Source organism: Trichosurus vulpecula, chromosome 6 (assembly GCF_011100635.1).
Source record: "Trichosurus vulpecula isolate mTriVul1 chromosome 6, mTriVul1.pri, whole genome shotgun sequence".
Lineage (NCBI taxonomy): Eukaryota > Metazoa > Chordata > Mammalia > Diprotodontia > Phalangeridae > Trichosurus > Trichosurus vulpecula.
In genome coordinates this window covers 2,106,626-2,125,319 of record NC_050578.1, presented here as the reverse complement: position 1 = coordinate 2,125,319, position 18,694 = coordinate 2,106,626, and the positions used below count along the sequence as shown (strand labels likewise).

Genomic DNA, 18,694 nt, shown 5'->3' with positions numbered 1-18,694 from the left:
GTTTTAGAGTGTTTAGTCCAAGAGGTCTATGGAACATCGGGCTTGAGAGGTCCAAAATGCAGCTGGAGGTGTGAGATTGGAGGTCAGCAGGGATTAAGGCTGGATACAAATTTCGGAGCTGCATTGAGATTGTAGAATCCACGGGAGCTGATGAGATCACCAAGCGAAGGTAGTGTAGAAGAAAAAGAAGAGGGCCCAGGACAGAGCCCCGAGGGACACTCAGGGTGGGCAGTGTGTCCTTGAGGAAGGTCCGGGAAAGGAGGCTGAAAGAGGACAGTCAGGGAGGTAGGAGACCTAGGAGGGTGTCATGTCATGAAAAGTATCGGGGTGAATGGGAGGATCAACGTTAAACACCTATGTTCCAGGCACTGTGCTCAGCTGGAGATGCCAAAAGGCCAACGACCACCCCTGAAGGAGGTCACAGTCTAATGGGGAGACAACAGGCAAACAAATGTATGCAAACAAGGTCCACACAGAATGAATAGGAAATAATACTTGGAAGGCCCCTGCTTAGGAGGGGTGGGGACAGCTTTCTGTAGAAGGTGCCACATAGCTAGGACTTGAAGGAAGCCAGGAAAATCAGTGGTCAGTGACCACTTTTCCTCTGAAGAAGGGAGAATCCCAGGCACGGAAAGACAGCTGGAGAGAAGGCCCAGAACCAAGAGATGCTTAGTGGAACAGCCAAGAGGCCGATGTCACTGCAGCATTGAGTTAGGGCAAGGAGACTGGACAGGTGGCAGAACACTAGGCCTGGAAGGGCTTCCAGTGCCAACCGGTATCTTGTAGCGTTTTGTTCAGCAGCATCCAAGGTCCGCAGAGAGGTCAAGGAGATCGAGAAAAGGCAATTAGCAGCCCCCTTACAGGAGTAAAGACCACAAATTGTGGGAGTGTCCAAGACTGGGCGGGGCTGGCTATGATAAGGGAGCAGAACTCAAGACGGGAGGAAGCAGCCCAATGCCGTCCAAGTCTGGGGTGGGGGGAGGGGGCAGAATCAATTTGGCGTTTCCCATTTAAAATACTGTTCCTGTAGAAAAGCTGGCCCCTGCAACGCTTCTCGGTGACCCATTCCTACGCAGCAAACTAATGATACAGGATGAATCCATCCTGACGATGGTCCTGGCTCTGCAGCTGGATGACCACTGGCCCAGGTCCTTCTGAGCAATCTGTGTTGGATGGAGTGGGCCTCTATCATTTCACAGCTTCGGTGCTGGAAGGCATTTTCAATGTCTTCTAGCCCAACTACGAAGAAACCAGTGAAGCAACTTGCTTGTGGTCCCCAGGGAGTAAGTAGCAGACCCAAGATTTGAACCCAGCACCTCCGGCTCCAGAGCCAGAGTTCGTTCCCCAGATCCTCCGGAAGATCTGATGAGAATGTGTCTAAAGTGCTCAGCCCAGCTTATAATTCCTGTTCTGAAAGGTTGTACAATGCTAAATAAGGTAACTTCCTCCAAGAAGCATCTAAGACACAGGGAGAATTTGCTTTCCATTTACTTGTCCAAAACCAAAGAAACTAGCATAAAAATGCACAATAAAAGATGAATTTGTGAAGTGAACATGCCATCCCTCTTAAAGCAGAGGTTAACTGGTTGCTTTCCATTTTCCTCTCTGGTGTTTCGGGATCCTGGCATGAAGAGGCCCAGGAGACAACGTAGGCGCGCCCTCTAATTCAACGGGGGGGGGGGGGGGGGGGGGGAGGGGGGGGCTCCTTTGTGAAGCGTCTTGCTCAGCCCTGTCATCCTGATCCAGACCTGGAAAGGGGCCTTAGAAGGGACCTAGACAACTTGGCTTGGCAGAGGAGAAAACAGGCCCGGAGAAGGGATGATTTGCCTACCATTGAGATCTGAGGTGTTAACTTTGGATCCAACGTTCCTTGCGGCACATTGACTTCACTGTCACCAGCAAATAAGCAGGATGCGGGACCCCACTTAGGCTTTTCTTGGCAGAGATGCTGGGGCGGTCTGCCATTGCCTTCTCCAGCTCATTTGACAGATGAGGAGACCGAGGCAAGCAGGTTAAAGTGACCCAGACAGGATCCAACCACAAGCCTGGGTGCCTGCCTGGTGACGCTGAGGAAGGCTTTGCAATTCCCCATACCTTTCACCTACTCGTGGGCAAAACCCAAGGCAGCTTCTATCAGACGTGATTGCCGGCAGACCGCTGTGACGCTGGCTGCACTCCCCTTAAAAATGCCCCTGAGAGAGATGCGAGGGGCTGTGCACTCAGTGGCCTGGCCCCCTGACCCAGCGCCCTTCCTTGGCATCTTACTGGGCTCTTGACATTTGGGGGGGAATTTGGTTTAAAAAGCGGCTCCGCGCCTTAGTCTTCAGATGCCCTGAGCCCAGCTGTTCCAGTTCTGTATCCCAGGAGACTCCTTGGAAACCAGCTGCCAAGAATGGATTTTCTCTACCCCAGTCCATCAGCTATGCCCCAGTCTGCACCACACACCTTGTAAGGGGGAGGGGAGACGTAGGGGAAGTTGCCCCATCCACCATCCAGGGAAGGTCTACATCGCCCGTGAATTTCAGTCTCCCATATCCTGTGATCAGCCAGCAGGGAAGGGGTGGTTCTGGTTTCCCACGAGCATAGAACGCTTACGCAGACAAGTCACACAATCAACCTCCTAATGTTAAAACTCAGTGCAAACCAATGGTGCTGCATTGGAGAGAGGCAAGACCCAAGTTCTGGTCTTTGAAGGTCTGAACCTATGGCTGCCGCTCGTTCCAGAGTCCTGTCTCCCAAATTAAGGGGAGATGGGGCAGCTTTAAAAACGGGCCATTTGTATGAAGACCAGAGCTGGGGCTGCTTCGAAGCTTGGGAAGGGGCCTGGGACTTTGTCACACAGCCATCTCAACGCTGAGTTTCTTATTACTTGCCAACTCCTTTATAGTTTGCTCGAAGTCTGATGGGGCAGCTGGGTAGCGCTACAGTGGATAGGGCGCTAGACCTAGAGTCGAGAAGACCCGAGTTCAAATCTGGCCTCCGACACTTCCTAGCTGTGAGACCCTGGGCAAGTCCCTTGACCCTGTTTGCCTCAGTTTCTTCATCTGCCAAGTGAGCTGAAGAAGGACCTGGCAAACCGTTCCAGTATCTCTGCCAAGAAAACCCCAAGTGGGGTCATGGAGAATCAGACATGACTGAAAGGTGCCTCTTAACGACAGCAAAATTCAGTCTGACGACCACAGCATGTTTGAGCCAAGTTTTGATACCAGGACAAGCTCCCTGATGAGGAGCTCTTCACAAGTGAAGCGGGCTGTCTCTGAGGGTAGTGGGTCTCTTCCTGCCTTCCCCCTCGGGATAGCCCCTAAGGAATGTAGACTGAACAACCCGTTGTGTGTCCTAAGAAGGAATTAATTTCCGAGTATGGGTGTGGCTGGATGACTACTGACTGGGCACCATTACCCCATATTCCAGAGGAGCTGACCGAGGTCCAGTGTGGGTGACAGCCATGAGCCCCCACTTACCAGGCCAGGCACCACTTCGGAAGGTCCCTCCTGGGCTGCCCCGCCGCTCAGATGGGTTCCTAGCATCAACGATTTAGAGCCGGGAGGGGCCCCTCCCCATCCAGAGGAGAAAGGGCAGGCCAGCACAGCAGGGCTACAGGCTTGCCCAGTGTTGCAGGGAATTAAGTGAAGAAGCTGAAATTCCAACCACATTCCTCTTACTCCAAGCCTCTGGCTCCTCCCCCAGGTCACCCTCCCGGGGATGTCATTTGGGAAAAGCCTGGATAATTCTGTGACCCTGGTGGGGTGGGGGAGGGGATCGAGGAAGGGAGAACTGGAGCGCCTTGGCAGGACAGCCTCCCGGCGGGTCCACACTGTGAGTCGATGCATCGTTTGAGGTTTCTGTAGGCTATTCCCAACACCCGAGCTATTTCTATTTTTTTATCACTAGAATTGCTGGATTAATTCTGACTTCTTCCCCAAAATGATGTGATTGCCAGTGGGTGTAAGCCCCTACCTGCTCCCACCACCCCCTTCCACTCTCAGTCACTATTCTCACTCGCATTATGGCCAAGAATCTTTTTTTTTTTTAAATATCAGGAGAATTATACTCTCAGAGCCCTTTTAAAGTGCAGTGCAAGGGTCATTTCAGTGACACAATGAGCAGACCTGCCTGGTTAGACTTTACTGATGGCACAACAAGCCAGTGTTCCCAGGGAACGCTCCTGTCATGAACCAAGGTCGAAGCGTTTCTGAAGGAGTGGATGCTGCCGGGGAAGGCGGCAAACACAAGCAGCCGATACCCACAAAGGAGGCAGGCTGGCATGAAGAATATTTCTGAAGAAAAAAGCCTGGCTGGTCTCTTGGTTAAGCGCCTACAGTAAGAGACCCCTTAAAGTCCACACCACCAAAAGCAGCAATGGAGGGGGATGGGCAGCACTTATTTCCAGAGCTGAAGCATCTTCCGATGCCTCAAGTCAGGATCTGTTTCATACCATGTGTCAGGGGTGGGGTGAGGGAGAGATCAGGCCAGTTACCAACTACAGGCGACCTCCTCACCTGGCCCGGCCAATGACTGACCCAAGGCCACAGAAATGACCTGACCAGACACAGCTCTAGAACACTTCCCTTTAAAAGGAAGAGAAAGAAGGAGAGAGTGCCAAGGCCCATGCCCCTTGGAATGAAGGTTTCACACAGGCCTCTACTTGATAATCTCCTTTTATTAACGTATCTAGTGATGATAAACTGCATTGAGTAATTGCCAAATACTGGAGTGAGAAACCCAACCACCACAAGCACGAAAGGGTCACATGGGGAGAGAAGAACCTTATTTTTCCCAAAACTGCCACTGAGCGGCCACCTGACTGAATCCTGTCAGAGCAAACAGGCCCCATTGTGGCCTTGGCAGTGGAGCATTCCCAACCCATCACACCCACCCCGTGGGACCCTTACAGAACTCTGCTCCCCTGACAGACAGCGAGTGCTAAGTGAGTGAAATCTCAATTAGAACCATAAATCTTTGTAGAAAAAACAAAAGCCCTTACACCAAAATAAAAATGAAGATGTAACATCTGCTGAGAAAAGATTTTGCAGAGGAAATCAGGGTACATCGGATGAAGATCACTGTTGTTTCTCGAAAGGAACATGAAAAAGAAAATGTTGCCATCCCTCCCTCCAGAGTTCCCCCTCCAAACCTCGAGGTGAGGCTGCCAAATGGGCTCTGGGAAGAGAGAGGGCTTCGGGCTTCTTCTCTAAACTCACCCTATTTGAATAAAGAATCGGGCTCCCGATCGGCAGGAATAAAGCCAGAAGGGGCCCTGTGGTGAGCTCACTTTCCCCGGGCCTTGCCTGGTTTTCTATGGATGGCTTTGTGTCTTTGCCCAAGCAAACGCGGTGAACTCCAGGTCATCATCATTTCCCTGCTAATTGGACTCCAGGCCTATTAACAGGCTGCCTACACTAAATTTCCAGGGTCAGTGCAATAAAAACTATCATTGTAAAATCCTAACACTTATATAAAATTCATGGGTTCACCTCTCAAAAGGGAATGCGCTAATTAACATTCTGGCAATAGTTAGTGCACCCAAAGGCACGAGGGTTTCTCGGTGGGGCAGAACATTTCCACATTACTTCATACAAATACGATTTCAGTTTATTTCGAACCCAACCTCAGACCAGAAATAGGGTTTTCTGTGGGCCTCTGCACATGGCCTCACCACCGCTATTTTGCTAAGCTGAAGAGGACGTCGATACCCAGTGGGTTATTCCTTTCTGGGCCCGTGGGAGAGTCTGGTGGAAGGGCGACCTCTTTCCTGGGTTCAGTACTACCTGGAGAGACAGGTTAGGGATGGATTCAGAAACAGGTTCAATTGGTGGCTCTCGTTTGGCCTCTTGAAGGTTATGACATTGTGGTGCTGCTTTTTTCGTTGATTCTGGGAAGACTGAAAATGGGGAAATTAATTCTCGTGCCGACGTGATGAAAACCACATCACAGCAGCTCCAGTCCTTAGTTGATTTGTCGCCAGTATAGTCTCAGGTCTCCCCATTCAGACATGCCCTTTGGAGCACGGGATGGAGATGACCGTTGGGGGAGATTCTATCTTACTGGGCTCTCGGGGTCGGAACCATGTCTCCCCCGGCTGAGGATGCTGCCGGTGGGTCGGATCTGTTCCCTCTATCTGCTCACCCAGCACAGCTGTGAGACTGGAAAGGACTTGGAGGGCCAGCGAGCCCGATTCCCTCGGTTTGCGGCTGAAGAAGCCCCAGAAACCTGTTCGGGGTCACACTGGTAGCAAGAGGCCAAGCTGGGATAGGAGGTGCCCAGGCCCTCAGACTTCACGGTAACATCCTGCTTCCCCAAGGCAGATACTAAAAGACAGGTTTGAGAGATTCTGACTTCAAGTGATGGCCTGGCATGAAAGTGTTTTGATTTTGAAAATCAGCTGACCAAATTAGCTAGTTAGATGATAAATTGTGCTATCTGAACCCCTGGTGGTGAAGTCCATTCCATTGTGAACTCTGTCCTCCAAGATTCACAAGGAAGGGAGGGGAGCTTTCTTCCCCCTCAGCTCATAACCTACCACTGCCCTCTTAGCATTCAGCAAGGATTTGTTAGTTGAAACATTCTTTACATTTTAGAAAAATTTCTGCAGTTCTGTTATGTTTCAAGCAATGGCACAGAGAAGGAATCGTCTCTGCTTTTCTATCTGAGTAGGTCTACCCAAGGAGTAAATGGAATTACGGGCCAATCGTGGGATGTCCTTCCTTGTTGAAGAGTCTCCTTTGGTGATCACAGCACCATGACCTCAAACTGAAAGAGAAAACAGAGAACCATCTTGGTGAGTCACCTAGAACAAGCTTACCCAGGCAGACTGCTGCATTCAGTGGGACAATCAAGACTTCTACAAGACCCTCATGGGTGCTGGCGGGGGCACAATTCTGCCATCTAGAATTAGAAGGAGCATTAGAAATCAGAATTGGTGCAGCAGTGGATAGAGTGCTGGGCAGGAAGGCAGGAAGACTCCTCTTCCTGAGCTCAAATCTGGCCTCAGACACTTACTAGCTGTGTGACCCTGGGCAAGTCAAATGATCTGGAGAAGGAAATGGCAAGCCACTCTGGGATCTTTGCCAAGACAACCCCAAATGGGGTCACAAAGCCAGACACAAATGCAAAATGACTGAATAACAAAGTCCAATTCTCCCATTTTGCAGGTAAGGAAATAGAGAGTTTATGGACTGGCCATTGCACGTGGCCTTACAGAACCAATGACCTTAAGGGAATCAGTCCACTTGGGACGTATGATTGTTTTCCAGCAGGCTTAGGGTAAAGAAAGCACTTGCTTCTGTATCCAAAGACAAAAGAGCAGAACCTAACACCATATGTATCAACACAGGCCTTTTCTTATCTAGTTCTTGGAGAGTTTTTTGTTTTTTACCAAACTTACCTCTGTGTGAAGAGTCTCTAGGTCTCATTTTCAATGGTCAGCCCAGGATTGCTCATACCTTGAAGGACAAAGGATACAATAGTACTTTGAAAAACTCATCTTCCTTGGGAGCAAGCTGCTGCCCCATCCACCTATTGTCCCCCCACCCCTCTCCTGATGTCCTCCACAGAGGCTTCCTTGGTGGCTGCTGTGGCCCTGGGCCTTTGGAGGCTGTGCCGCTGATTCCCAAGCTGGTGAGCCCTTCCCTGTTCCGAGGTGCCCGCTGCCTGTGGACAAGCCTTCTTATGTTCCCAGGAGCTGGCTCATCACCAGGTTGGCTACACGGGGATGGGCTACAAGGCTCCATGGCCGTCTATTAAAATCACAGACTTCTTTTATTAAGTTTATTTTTTAATTTATTTTTTATTTTTATTTATTTATTTTTATTAAATTTATTTATTAAGTATTAAGCATCTCCCCAAAGCAGCTTGCACGGTGCTTCCAATGCCCATGCTCAGTGGGTGAACACCAATGCTCATGATACATATTTAGGATTATAATACAGACAACACATAAAAATCCCATTGAGAGACCCCTCTTCCCTGTTGCCTCTCCCTCTGATTGGAGGACTCCCCCAGAACCTGCATTTAGGGCCAGATCTCCTTCCTCTCCAGGCTGCTCTCCTGGACTTCCTTTACTGTGTCCTTTCCTCTGACCTTCGAATCCCGCAACTTCTTTTATGTGTTGTCTTCTCCCCCTTAGACTGTAAGCTCCACTAGGGTTCTTTCCTACTTGTATTCCCAGCTCCTCATCTATCAACTAAGCGACTGAATTTCATTTCCTATTCTTTTGCATGAAAGACAACGAACCCCAACCTGCTGCCTCCCTTTCCCCATGTCCAGAACAAACCCGTACTCATTACGCAGGGGGCCTCTGAAAGAGAAGAGGAGGCCAAGGACAAGCTGCCTACTCCCAGGAGCGTGGCTTCCTTCCCATTTACTCCGGACCTTGTTCAGTTCTGGCGAACGTCACCTAACTAACCTCCTCTTTCACAGCCATCCTTCTGGCTGCCTTGTTGCTGCTCAGCTATCCCTTATATCTGGTTGGTTTTTAAATTAAAGGAAAACTTTTTCAATGGATAAAAATCTCATTTCTTTCTCTCCCATCTGAATGAAAGAAAGAAAAATAAAAGTAAAACTCTAGTAAGAAACTGGATGGTTGAGTTAAACAAATGCTGACATCAGCCATGTCCAATCACACACACAAAGACATACATGCATATGAACAAATGCATATGCGTACATATAAATGCATCTTGTGTGTGTGTGTGTGTGTGTGTGTGTGTGTGTGTGTGTGTGTGTGTCTGTATGGCTAATTCTGCATATCTTGTTCATCACCTCTCCATCATCAGTCCTCTGGAGACATAATGGTCACCACATTGATCAAAGTTCTTCAGTCTTTTGAAGCTCTTGATCCTTACAAGGCTACTATCATCCATCCCGTTTGACATAGTCACCTAGCTGTAAGCACCGAGTTTACAGAATACGGGGTTTAACTGCAATGGGAGGACTAGCCCAATCCTTGACGCATACGCCAACATGCTCTTCCTGGTGGTTTTACAGAGTATATGCTCTTGCTCCCTGCCCCTTCCAAGCCAACCTACCATGAGGAAATAAAGGCGTGGGGGTGAAACAGGGTTTTCTGGCTGGCAAAGGAGCCAAAAGGACTGATGACTCAGGAGATGCTGAGTCAGAACTGAGTTCACATACAGCAAGCATTGATAAGGCCCTCCCTTGGCCCTCATTACGCTCTTCCCTCCCGGCAACAAGCAAGGCAAAAAGGGCCATGAGCTCCCAGGTGGCGGAAGGTCATCTGATGCCCTATCTCCTCCCAGTCCCCTTCATCTGATTGCTTACCATGATGGGAAAAAAGGATGGCAAAGACACCTGAGACAGGAGAGAACTCTAAAGGAGAGATTCTCTCAGTACTGAATTAGGGAATTTAAAAACCCTTGCTTATTGGGAACATCGTACTCAATAAATGTTGAGCTAGAATGATAATTTTATTGGCACAGGCAACTTCTCTCATTGGTGGAACGTGACGTTTTCCCCTTCGGGTCCTAGAGGCCTGGACCGCCGAGAGCTAGTGACTGCCCTGCGGTCCCATGGTCAGTAGCCATCAAAAGCAACTCTTAAACACAGACCTTCTTGCTCTGAGGCTGGCTCTCTATCCCCAATACCATGCTGCCTCTCCATACATTAAACACTAAAGACTTGAGGACAAGCGCTGTCTTATTGTCGATATCCCTAGATCACAGCCCTGTTCTTTGCACCAGGGAGGTTGCAATTCACAAGCAGAAGACAGACGACTGAGGAAAACACACCTCTGAATTAGAAAGCAGGGTTAGACAGAGCTCGTGGAGTAAATGGATTTATGGTTTTTGAAATGATTTGTGAAAAGCAAGTTTCTTCATAGCTGGAGTTGCTAAGTCTCTAAATCTAGGTTCACAGGGGTTTAAAAATTAAGTTTCAAACATGGAGTGTTGAATTCTAATGAATAATAACGATTAACTAAAACAAAGAGGCTTTCTATACAAGGCAGCCCTGGCCATCTGCCCTACCTTTTTCTTCATGTTTCTATACTATCCCAACAAGCTAACCTTGTGATCTAATCTGCATGCACATGAGGGGTGGTTCTACATCAGCCATGTTTCTCTCCTTATCCTTAAGTGCCAAATGCTTTCAAATGAGAACTAAGAAACATTAGGAGCTCCTAAATATTTTAAGGAGCTTGGTGGGGGAGCTGAGGTGGGGTAGTGAAATGGAGAGAGTCTGCTTGCTACCCAGAGTCAGCCAGCCAAAGCTCAGCGAGCATGGAGCACAGCACGGAAGGACAGGTGAGGGAAAGAAATGGCTCTGTTTAGTGATTTGAAAGAGGAAGTGCAGCTGGTAGGATTCCGGTGAGAAAGAAATGCTAGCTCATCTCCCCAAGGACTGATTGCTACATGGTGGTTTTTTGGAATTAGAAGTAATTCTAAATTATGTTTAGCAAGCATTAGGTTTGGATCCTCTTTTAAAAACAGAAATTCTACAAGGCGCTGGCCATCCGTAGAGCCCCAGAAGCCGTCTCAAGGTGCTCCATCGACATATACATCCAAAAGACCAGTTCCTTCCAAGTTTCTCTCTCTCACACATAAGCTGTGGCTTTCAGTAGATGCTGGCAGGTACATGGGGAGAAATCCAATTACCCCAGAGAGAGCCTCAGACCACTCCCAAAGCAAATCATATTGGACATGCACCATCAAGTTCAAATTTCCAGCTTTCAAAACGAATGAACAAAGGTTACCTTTCTTACCTTCTTTGCCCTTGTCAGGATTTGGGCTGCTGTCTGTCCAAGACTGAGAGTCAGTAAGAAGGTGGCTCTGGGACTCCCTTAATGGTTTGGAAGGAAACTGGTGTCCTTCGAGGCTGTGTGATCGTGAGAAGGAGAGAAGGGTGATGAATGATTTGAGGCATCACAGCCTACAGGCTGGAGCTCAGTCAAATGACTCGGATGCTCTACAGGTGTGCTAAGTGTCAGCCTCCAATGTGGGTAAGATGAGAGCAGGCACATGTGATCCCTAGCCGAGAAAGCAGAGGGTGAAGCGCCCCAAAGGGAAGTAAAACAGGGTCTCAGAGAAGGGGACTCCTCTGTATTTTCCTCCATCAAATCTGGAGAACCTGGAGAAAGCATGGTCACAGCTTCCCTGGGGCACACAGACCTCAGGAAATACAATGACATCTTGTCTTTGATGGACAAGAAAAGGAGTTTGGCTTATGGCTGCAGGTCACTTTCAACAGGTCCCCCAGCGACCGGTCAAGTGACCTCATTAAACAGAAAGTCACAGACCTCGTAGACTCTCAAGGTGGGGATCTTGAGCTCCATCACATCAGGGTGAAGCCAGGGCGCTTCCCTTCCCCATTTAAGAAAGGTCCTCGAAACCAACACGAGGCTACAGAGAGTATTCCTCTTACCTCCTCTCATCAGTCAAGTTACACAAATTGAGAGCTGGAGTTAAAAAACAAAATATAATGCTCCCCACCCAAAAAAAAAGTATGGCTGTCTCCTTTTCCAAACTGTGCTGCTTCGTAAGAAAAACACCTTGGTCCTAGCTTAGAGCTTTACCAGTAACCATCGGCATCCCGTCTTGGCTTCTAAAACCTCAGATTTCTTTCCATAAGCTCTGTATGCAAATGGTTTCTACAGCTATTTGAGTGCTGTCTTCCTTTCTAGAGGGTGCGCTTCTTGAGGACAGGGACTCTGTTTTTCCCTTTCTTTGTACGCCCAGTCCTTAACACGGCATCTCCATCAACACTTGCTGGTGCATAGTTTGGGAAATATACTTGGCCGTGAGAGTGAAGCTAGTACTAGTTTGGGAAGAGCTTGAAAACTGTGACAAATGAAAACTTACTGAAGTAACTTTAACACCAGAAAAACCAGGCACGTGAATTGCTCCAAGTGATGTGAGAACTGTGAGATAACTTTTTAGAGTTTTATTATCCTATGCTAGTATTCTCCCTGTCTGGGCAAGTACGCTTTAAATACAAATAATTACGTGCAGACATTATGATTCTACTTTGAAATGAAAATGGTCATCCCACAATTTCTAGCATGTACACAAGCACACGTCAATTGACACTGTTGGGTCCTGTAAAGAATTCTTAATTTTTAATCTTACATTCTTAATTTGTATTCCCTTTCCCACTACTAAAGTTTTTTTCCTAGTTAAAGTACTCATCCTGAGTTCTGAATAAGTCTGATGTAGACCAGGATGAGTGATAGTGCCAGGGATTCCAATGACTATGGATGTCTCTGGTGCCCATCAGAATGGCACGCTTCAGAGACCCGGGGCATGCTGACGCTGTGTCTAGTACAAACATACTTCACCCTAGGAAAATTTCCTCTGGTTGAATATAAAATGAACTTTTCTAAATTGAATTATATTTTCTCCCCTGTGATTTCTAGCATAAAATTGGAGATGTGTTCATGTTAATTAAATATGTGGCCTTAAGACAGGAAAAATCACAGCGCAGAATGTAACCAATACTTCAGAAGCAAAGGAAGCATTCTCATTAAAGCATGCACATCTGTAATATATACATAGATAAACCCCAATAGTAATAATGATGATGATAGAACGTAGTCCCCGGCATGATTCCTTGTTGATAACAGAAGGCAAAGGCGCCCACAGGAAATCTGCCATTTACTGGACAGTGGGCTCCCTGGGACTAGAGCCCACGGGTTCCCACTCCCAAGCCCAGGCTTTCTGCTTTGCGGAGAGAAAGAAGCTGCTTTCAATATTAAGGCAGCAGGGAGGGAGCTCCCAACCTCTTCCACCCGCTGTCAAGGCAGCGCCATCAAGCTGGCCTAGCTGATTGCCACAAGCACAGGGAGGGAGGAAACCCCGTTCTAGGAATAGGGTAGGAATAGGGTTCCAAAATGCTCTCTGGCTCCAGCTGATAACAGCTTGACAACAGGTGGATTTGGTTGATTCTGCCCAACACCCTCTCCCCGATGACTTCTGGTGCTCTGCCAAATATCTGGTGGAATGGCATGGTCAATACTGGTGCTTCAAACCCCACAGAGCTTAAGAGAGCGGCCAGGGAAAGGAAAACATCGCTCCCTCCCCGCCCCGCCCCCCCCCCCAGCAGCTTGTTTGAGCACAGCTACATACAGATGTACCCAATTCTTTTTTTTTTTTTTACAGAGCCCATGTGGGAAAATAAAACTTATAGAGCATCGGGACTTTTTTTTTTGGGGGGGGGAGGGTGGGTTAGGAAATGTGATACTTTTTATTTTCAGAAGTCCACACCTTTTCCATGAAATGCGGCCAGAATTATCATGGTAGTAAATTATAAAACACTATCGCCGTATCTCGGACCCAGAGCCAGAAGGGAGATCAGAAATATCCTGTCCACCCCTCTCATTTAATAATTAATAATGCTGATGATGACGGCTAGCATTTCTATAGTATCTGCTACGTGCCGCGTGTTAAGTGGGGTTTTTTGGACAAATATTATCACAACCACCCTGGGGGAGTCGTTGGTTCTGTCATTCCCTTATTACAGTTGAAGAAACTGAAAAAGAGGTTGAGTGACTCACCCGGGGTCACCTAGTAAGTGCCTAAGGCTGGACTTGAACTCAGGCCTTCCTGACTCCAGGCCCGGTATGGTCTAGCTACCCAGGTTATCTAGCTACTAAGTGTTAGAGGCGGCATGGAAGCCCAAGCCTTCCTGACCCCCAGGCCCGCCCTCTGCCTCCTTTACCTGGCTGCACAGAGTCCTTCCTTATTCCTGATCATTGTGGTTATGGCTCCTCCATTTTTCTCTTGATGGGGACAGAGGAGGAAATGAAGAAGCCTGCCGGAGGTCACACACAGGCTACAACTCTAGAGCCGGCAGGGACCTGAAGACTGTCATTCCATCCTTCTGGCTTTACAGAAGGGCAAACACTTTGTGGAAGTTAAATGATTCACCCAAGGTCACACAGACTGTTAATGACAAAGGCAGGATTAGAGCCCAGGGCTTCTGACTCCAGAGTCAGCCTTGTCCTTTGCACTTTGACATCGTGCTCAGCATGAAACATTTTAGAAATGTGTCTACGTGAGTGAAACACCCTCTAATGTATGGAAGCTTAGCTATGGAGCCAGCTGTGTGACCATGGGCAAGTCACTTAACCCTGTTTGCCTTGGTTTCCTCATCTGTAACATGAGCTGGAGAAGGAAACGGCAAACCACTCCAGTACCTCTGCCAAGAAAACCCCAAATGGGGTCATGGAGTCAGACACAAAGGAACAACCACCACGATACTGACTGGCTTAGATGATCCTGGGCAAGGCCCTCTGTATCTCTAAGCCTCTGTTTCCTATCTATCAAGTGTGGAGGTTGGACTTGATGGCTTCTGGGGTCCGTTCCAGCCCTACGATCCTTTGTGTGACCTTAGACAAGTCTCTTCCCTCACAGGGCCAACTTAGTGCCCTTGTCTGTAGAGTGAACGGGGTTGGGCCTGACAGCCTCTTTTAGCTCCAGAACGAGGGTCTTATGCATTAAAGCCATAAACGTGACCCAGATGACCAACCCTTGGCCTGTACAAAGGGCTTTGCATCTTCTAGACTAAAGGAAACGCTCAGCACCATTAACACCGTTGGAAAGAAGAAGTCACTTTCCACCAACCCACAGGGCCTCTCTGAGGCCATTCAGCAGCCTTCTGGGGAGAGGCCCAAAGAAACACACCAACGAGATGGGGCCAGTAGTTACTTTTTGATGGCTGGGGTCAGTCCGGCTGGAGTGGACTGCTGCTCGAGATCCTGGTTCACGAGGCAGGTGGGGAAGGAGCAGCCATCTCCAAGGCTGCAAACAAGCAGAGAGCATCATCAATGCGACGACCAAAATCAGCAGAACCCTCCATGCCCAAGATGCTTGGTGGAAACCAAGCACGTAACTGTTGCCCATTGGGATGGGGACAAAACATGTGCCAACCTCACCCCAGATCCCGAGGACCAGCACCCGACGAGACCCAGCCCGGCCAGTCCTTGATGGGAAAGGGCTTCGCTGGAGCCTCATGGGGTTACAGGTACAATGATTCTCATTTTCCAGATAAGGGAGCTGAGACTGTGACAAGGGAAACGCCCAGTCCAAGGTCCCCGCCTCATAGATGTCCACTCAGAAGAGCTCCGCACCTGGAGAACACAGGCAACGGCCAATACTTCTTCTCATCCCCAAACACCTGGCGCAGGTTTTTGCTGAACCCCAGGCTGAAGCCATTCTTGTCTGTTCCATGGCGAAAAACAGGACTTCTGAAAGCCTCTAGGCGAGAAGAGAAAGTCAGAGCGTCAATAGTGAAAGGGCCCGCCTCACACCTGTCCAGGGAAACAACTTTGAACACCTTGCCTGGCCCACAAGAGGTGTGGTTAGCTCTGTGTTAGCTGCACTGATGGGAAGCAGGGACTAGAAAGGGGAGGCTGATTCATATAGAAAGACAGATTCTCCCACAATGTCATATTCAATAAAGCAGAGAGCAGCCCTCCACTCAATTTGCCCTTGGGGTCTCCTTATGAGAAATGTTCCTCCAGGATTCTCTGAGGCTATACCACAAGGGCACAAGCTGGAAAGTATGACATTGGGAGCACACCATCAGCTCAAGGTGGGAGGCCCAGAGCCAGGCCACCAGGTGACCAATATCTATAATTTGGTCACAGGACCCATGAAACCATCGAATGAGGCAGAGAAGGGCTGCAGTCTGCATCGGTGAAGGAGCTGGGTTTGATCACCACAGTGAGCCTTAGGGATACTTAAGGACAGGGTAGAAACACATCGGTGGGGATAGAAAGCTGATACCAAAAATGAAGTCACTTACCTAACGTAGACTTGTTTTTGCTAACCAGCCAACAGTGGTAGCCAAAAAGAGAAGACAAACTGACGGAGAACATGGCGGCCGCGAAGAATAAGAACATAATGTGAAACTTGGCTTGGGTGTCAGGAAGGCCATTCTGGAAAGAAAGAAAGAAAGAAAGAAAAAAAGAAAGAAACAAAGAAACAAAGAAAGAAAGAAGGAAAGAAAGAAAGGAAGGAAGAAAGAAAGGAAGGAAGGAAAGAAGGAAGGAAGGAAGGAAGGAAGAAAGAAAGTAAGGAAGGAAGGAAAGAAGGAAGAAAGAAAGAAAGAAAGAAAGAAAGAAGGAAAGAAGGAAAGAAGGAAAGAAAGAAGGAAAGAAGGAAAGAAGGAAAGAAAGGAAGAAAAAAAGGAAGAAAGGAAGGAAGATGAATGAATGAACAATAAAGAAAGAATAAGGGGGAAAAGGAAAGAAAGGAAAAAGAAGGAAAGAAGGGGAAAGAAGGAAAAAGAAAGACAGAAAGCAAGAAAAAGAAAGAATAATGAATGAATGAAAAAACAAGAAAGAAAGAATAAGAGGGAAAAAGGAAAGAAAGAAAAAAGGAAAGAAGAGGAAAGAAGGAAAAAGAAAGACAGTAGGAAAAAGAAAAAGGAAGGGAAAAGGAAGAGTGGAAAGGACACATTCACTTTGGCCACACTGAGAAACTGGACCCAACACGTAGCCGGCTGATACATGACTTTTAAAATTCGCATTTAGTTTCTATTTTCCACATTCCCTGGGCACGTTAATTGGAATCAACGCCTGGACCCAAGGAAAGGCTACGGTAATGATTCAAGGAACATAGTCTTGGGCAAAATCCCGTCCATCCCAGAGAGAAGGGAGTGTGGGATGCACCTATGAGCATGGCAGGGCACAGAGACAACGTGGACCCTTTCTCATACGATATTATATTATTATAACTCGGTTTGTTTCAGTTCTGGCTCAGATGAGTCAGAAACGTCCGAGCGATCTCACGGCCGAGGCTCAGCTCTGCCAGTCGGAGATCTCTCCCTGCGCATTCCCACCCCTGGTTTCGGGAAACACTTACCGTCCAGAACTTGATAAAATACTGTAAATCAGTTGCAGCGATAAACAGGCAGTAGAGAAGGGAATAGGCCAAGAAAAGGAGGAAAAACTTGTAGTTTGAGAATCCGACACAATTGTTCACCCTGGCAACGAAACAAGGGAGAGACGTGTGAAAATCTGGTCTTGGGCCCCATGCCGAGGTTTGGCTCAGCGGAAGCGCCAAAGGCGCTGGTCTGCGTGGCCCCAGGCCCCCTTCTCCACTTTCTCTGTGCTGAGCCAGCAGGACACATTTACACAGAAGAGATCTAGATGATCTGCGGCTCAGGCCACACACTGTAAGGGTAGGGCTAGGGACTGGACCCGCCCGTGATTTCCAGGAGGTAGGGAACTCCCAGGTGTGGACACTTCCTCTCTGCTACGTAGTCTTAGAGGATTGCCTAGAGAGAACACTAAGAGATAAAAGGACTGGCCCAGAATCCCCCGGAGGCAGGATTTGAACCCAGGCCTTCTTGGCCGGCTCTTTAGGCACATCAGCCTGTCACGGCCAGCCTCACATACACGAAGGTGTGTTACCATTTCTTCAGTCATTTTTAGTTGTGTCCAACTCTTCGTGATCCCATCTGGGCTTTATGTGTTTGTTTCTTGGCAGAGATCCTCGAGGGGTCTGCCCTTTCCTTCTCCAGCTCATTTTACCGATGAGGAAACTGAGGCAAACAGGGTGAAGTGACTTGCCCAAGGTCACACAACTAGGAAGTGTCTGAAGCTGGATTTGAACTCAGGTCTTCCTGACTCCTGGCCCAGTGCTGAGGTCCCTTCCAGCTCTGATGCTGTGACCCCAGGGTGCTGGAGCAGGAGCTGCCTTTTGGCTTTGCTCTTCCAAGTCTTCTTTGGGATGGACAGAAACTACTTCTATGCCATCCCCTCCCCAGGCCTTTGTCTCAGGAGCACAGCTCTCCCCTGCAAGGGAGGGGGACACCAGGGACACCCCCCCAGCCCTCCTGACCCCCACACAGAAGGCTGCTTGCCAGGCTGAGCACTAAGAACAGCAGCAAAGAGGGAGGGATGGGCAGTGCCAACCTCCTGTGATGCACCAGCTCTGTGTCCTTGGCCAGGTCCCTTCCCACTTATCAGCTTCAGTGTTCTCACCTGTGAAATGGAGCCACATTAGAAAGTCTGGCCGGCCCCTCCCAGCCAGAAACCCTGTGATCCTTTCAATCTCAAGCTCTGTGATTTACCTGGCGGGGGAGTTATTTTGTCCCTCCCCCAATATTCTACTCTAGTGCTCTGTGTGGTAGGGAGGGAGTGCAGGCCCCACCAAACTGGAGGAAGCCCATTTCAGTCTGAGGACCAGTCCTGGGGGGTCATGGAGTGACGAAGTTTTAGATTGTCTCATCAGCCTGGGAGAGGCCGCAATCTGCTTCTGTGGAGGCCCAGGTCACGAAGAGGAAGACCTTTGCTTGGTTTTTTGTTTCTCTCAGTCCCTGGCCTCATTGGCACAAACAGCCTTTATAAAATCTTTACAACAGACAATGAGAATGGAGACAGCTGGAAACCCCTGTCTCATCGTGCCCCAGCCTGGGAGGGGAGCCCAGGATGGGCACCGGGGGCCACACTCTGGAGTCCCAGAAGAGAAGGGCCTGGGGAATGTCTTGGGCCTCTGACTTGGGCAGGAAGCCCACAGCCTCACATGAGGAAATGAGGAAAGCACCAGATTCGGCCTAAATGCCAGCGTGCTTCTGAGGGAGGCAGTGAGGGGCCTATGGAATGAATCCCAGAACTCGGGGGTTTCTATGTAGACACAGAGCTAAGTCAGAAACAGCCACAGAAGGCACCTGGCCATCACTTAACAGAAGAGCTCCAGGCAGCTTCTGGGAGGCAGCCAGGTGGCTCAGTGGATAG

General features: G+C 48.7%; 1 protein-coding gene across 4 annotated transcripts in view; it reads right to left on the bottom strand.

The window, feature by feature from the left end:
- Nucleotides 1-4,640: 4,640 nt before the first annotated feature.
- Nucleotides 4,641-18,694, bottom strand: part of ZDHHC2 (zinc finger DHHC-type palmitoyltransferase 2) — a 47,648-nt gene continuing 33,594 nt past the window's right edge. For 3 of the 4 annotated variants that reach the window (XM_036764646.1, XM_036764648.1, XM_036764649.1), the window contains 7 exons: nucleotides 16,818-16,938; nucleotides 15,757-15,889; nucleotides 15,080-15,206; nucleotides 14,658-14,750; nucleotides 10,709-10,830; nucleotides 7,385-7,442; nucleotides 4,641-6,750 (listed from right to left, as the gene is read on the bottom strand). In XM_036764646.1, coding sequence (XP_036620541.1) covers nucleotides 7,402-7,442; nucleotides 10,709-10,830; nucleotides 14,658-14,750; nucleotides 15,080-15,206; nucleotides 15,757-15,889; nucleotides 16,818-16,938 — 637 coding nt within the window. In that variant the 3' untranslated portion in view covers nucleotides 4,641-6,750; nucleotides 7,385-7,401. The remainder of the gene's footprint in view (nucleotides 6,751-7,384; nucleotides 7,443-10,708; nucleotides 10,831-14,657; nucleotides 14,751-15,079; nucleotides 15,207-15,756; nucleotides 15,890-16,817; nucleotides 16,939-18,694) is intronic. The other variant, XM_036764647.1, reaches the window with a different exon arrangement.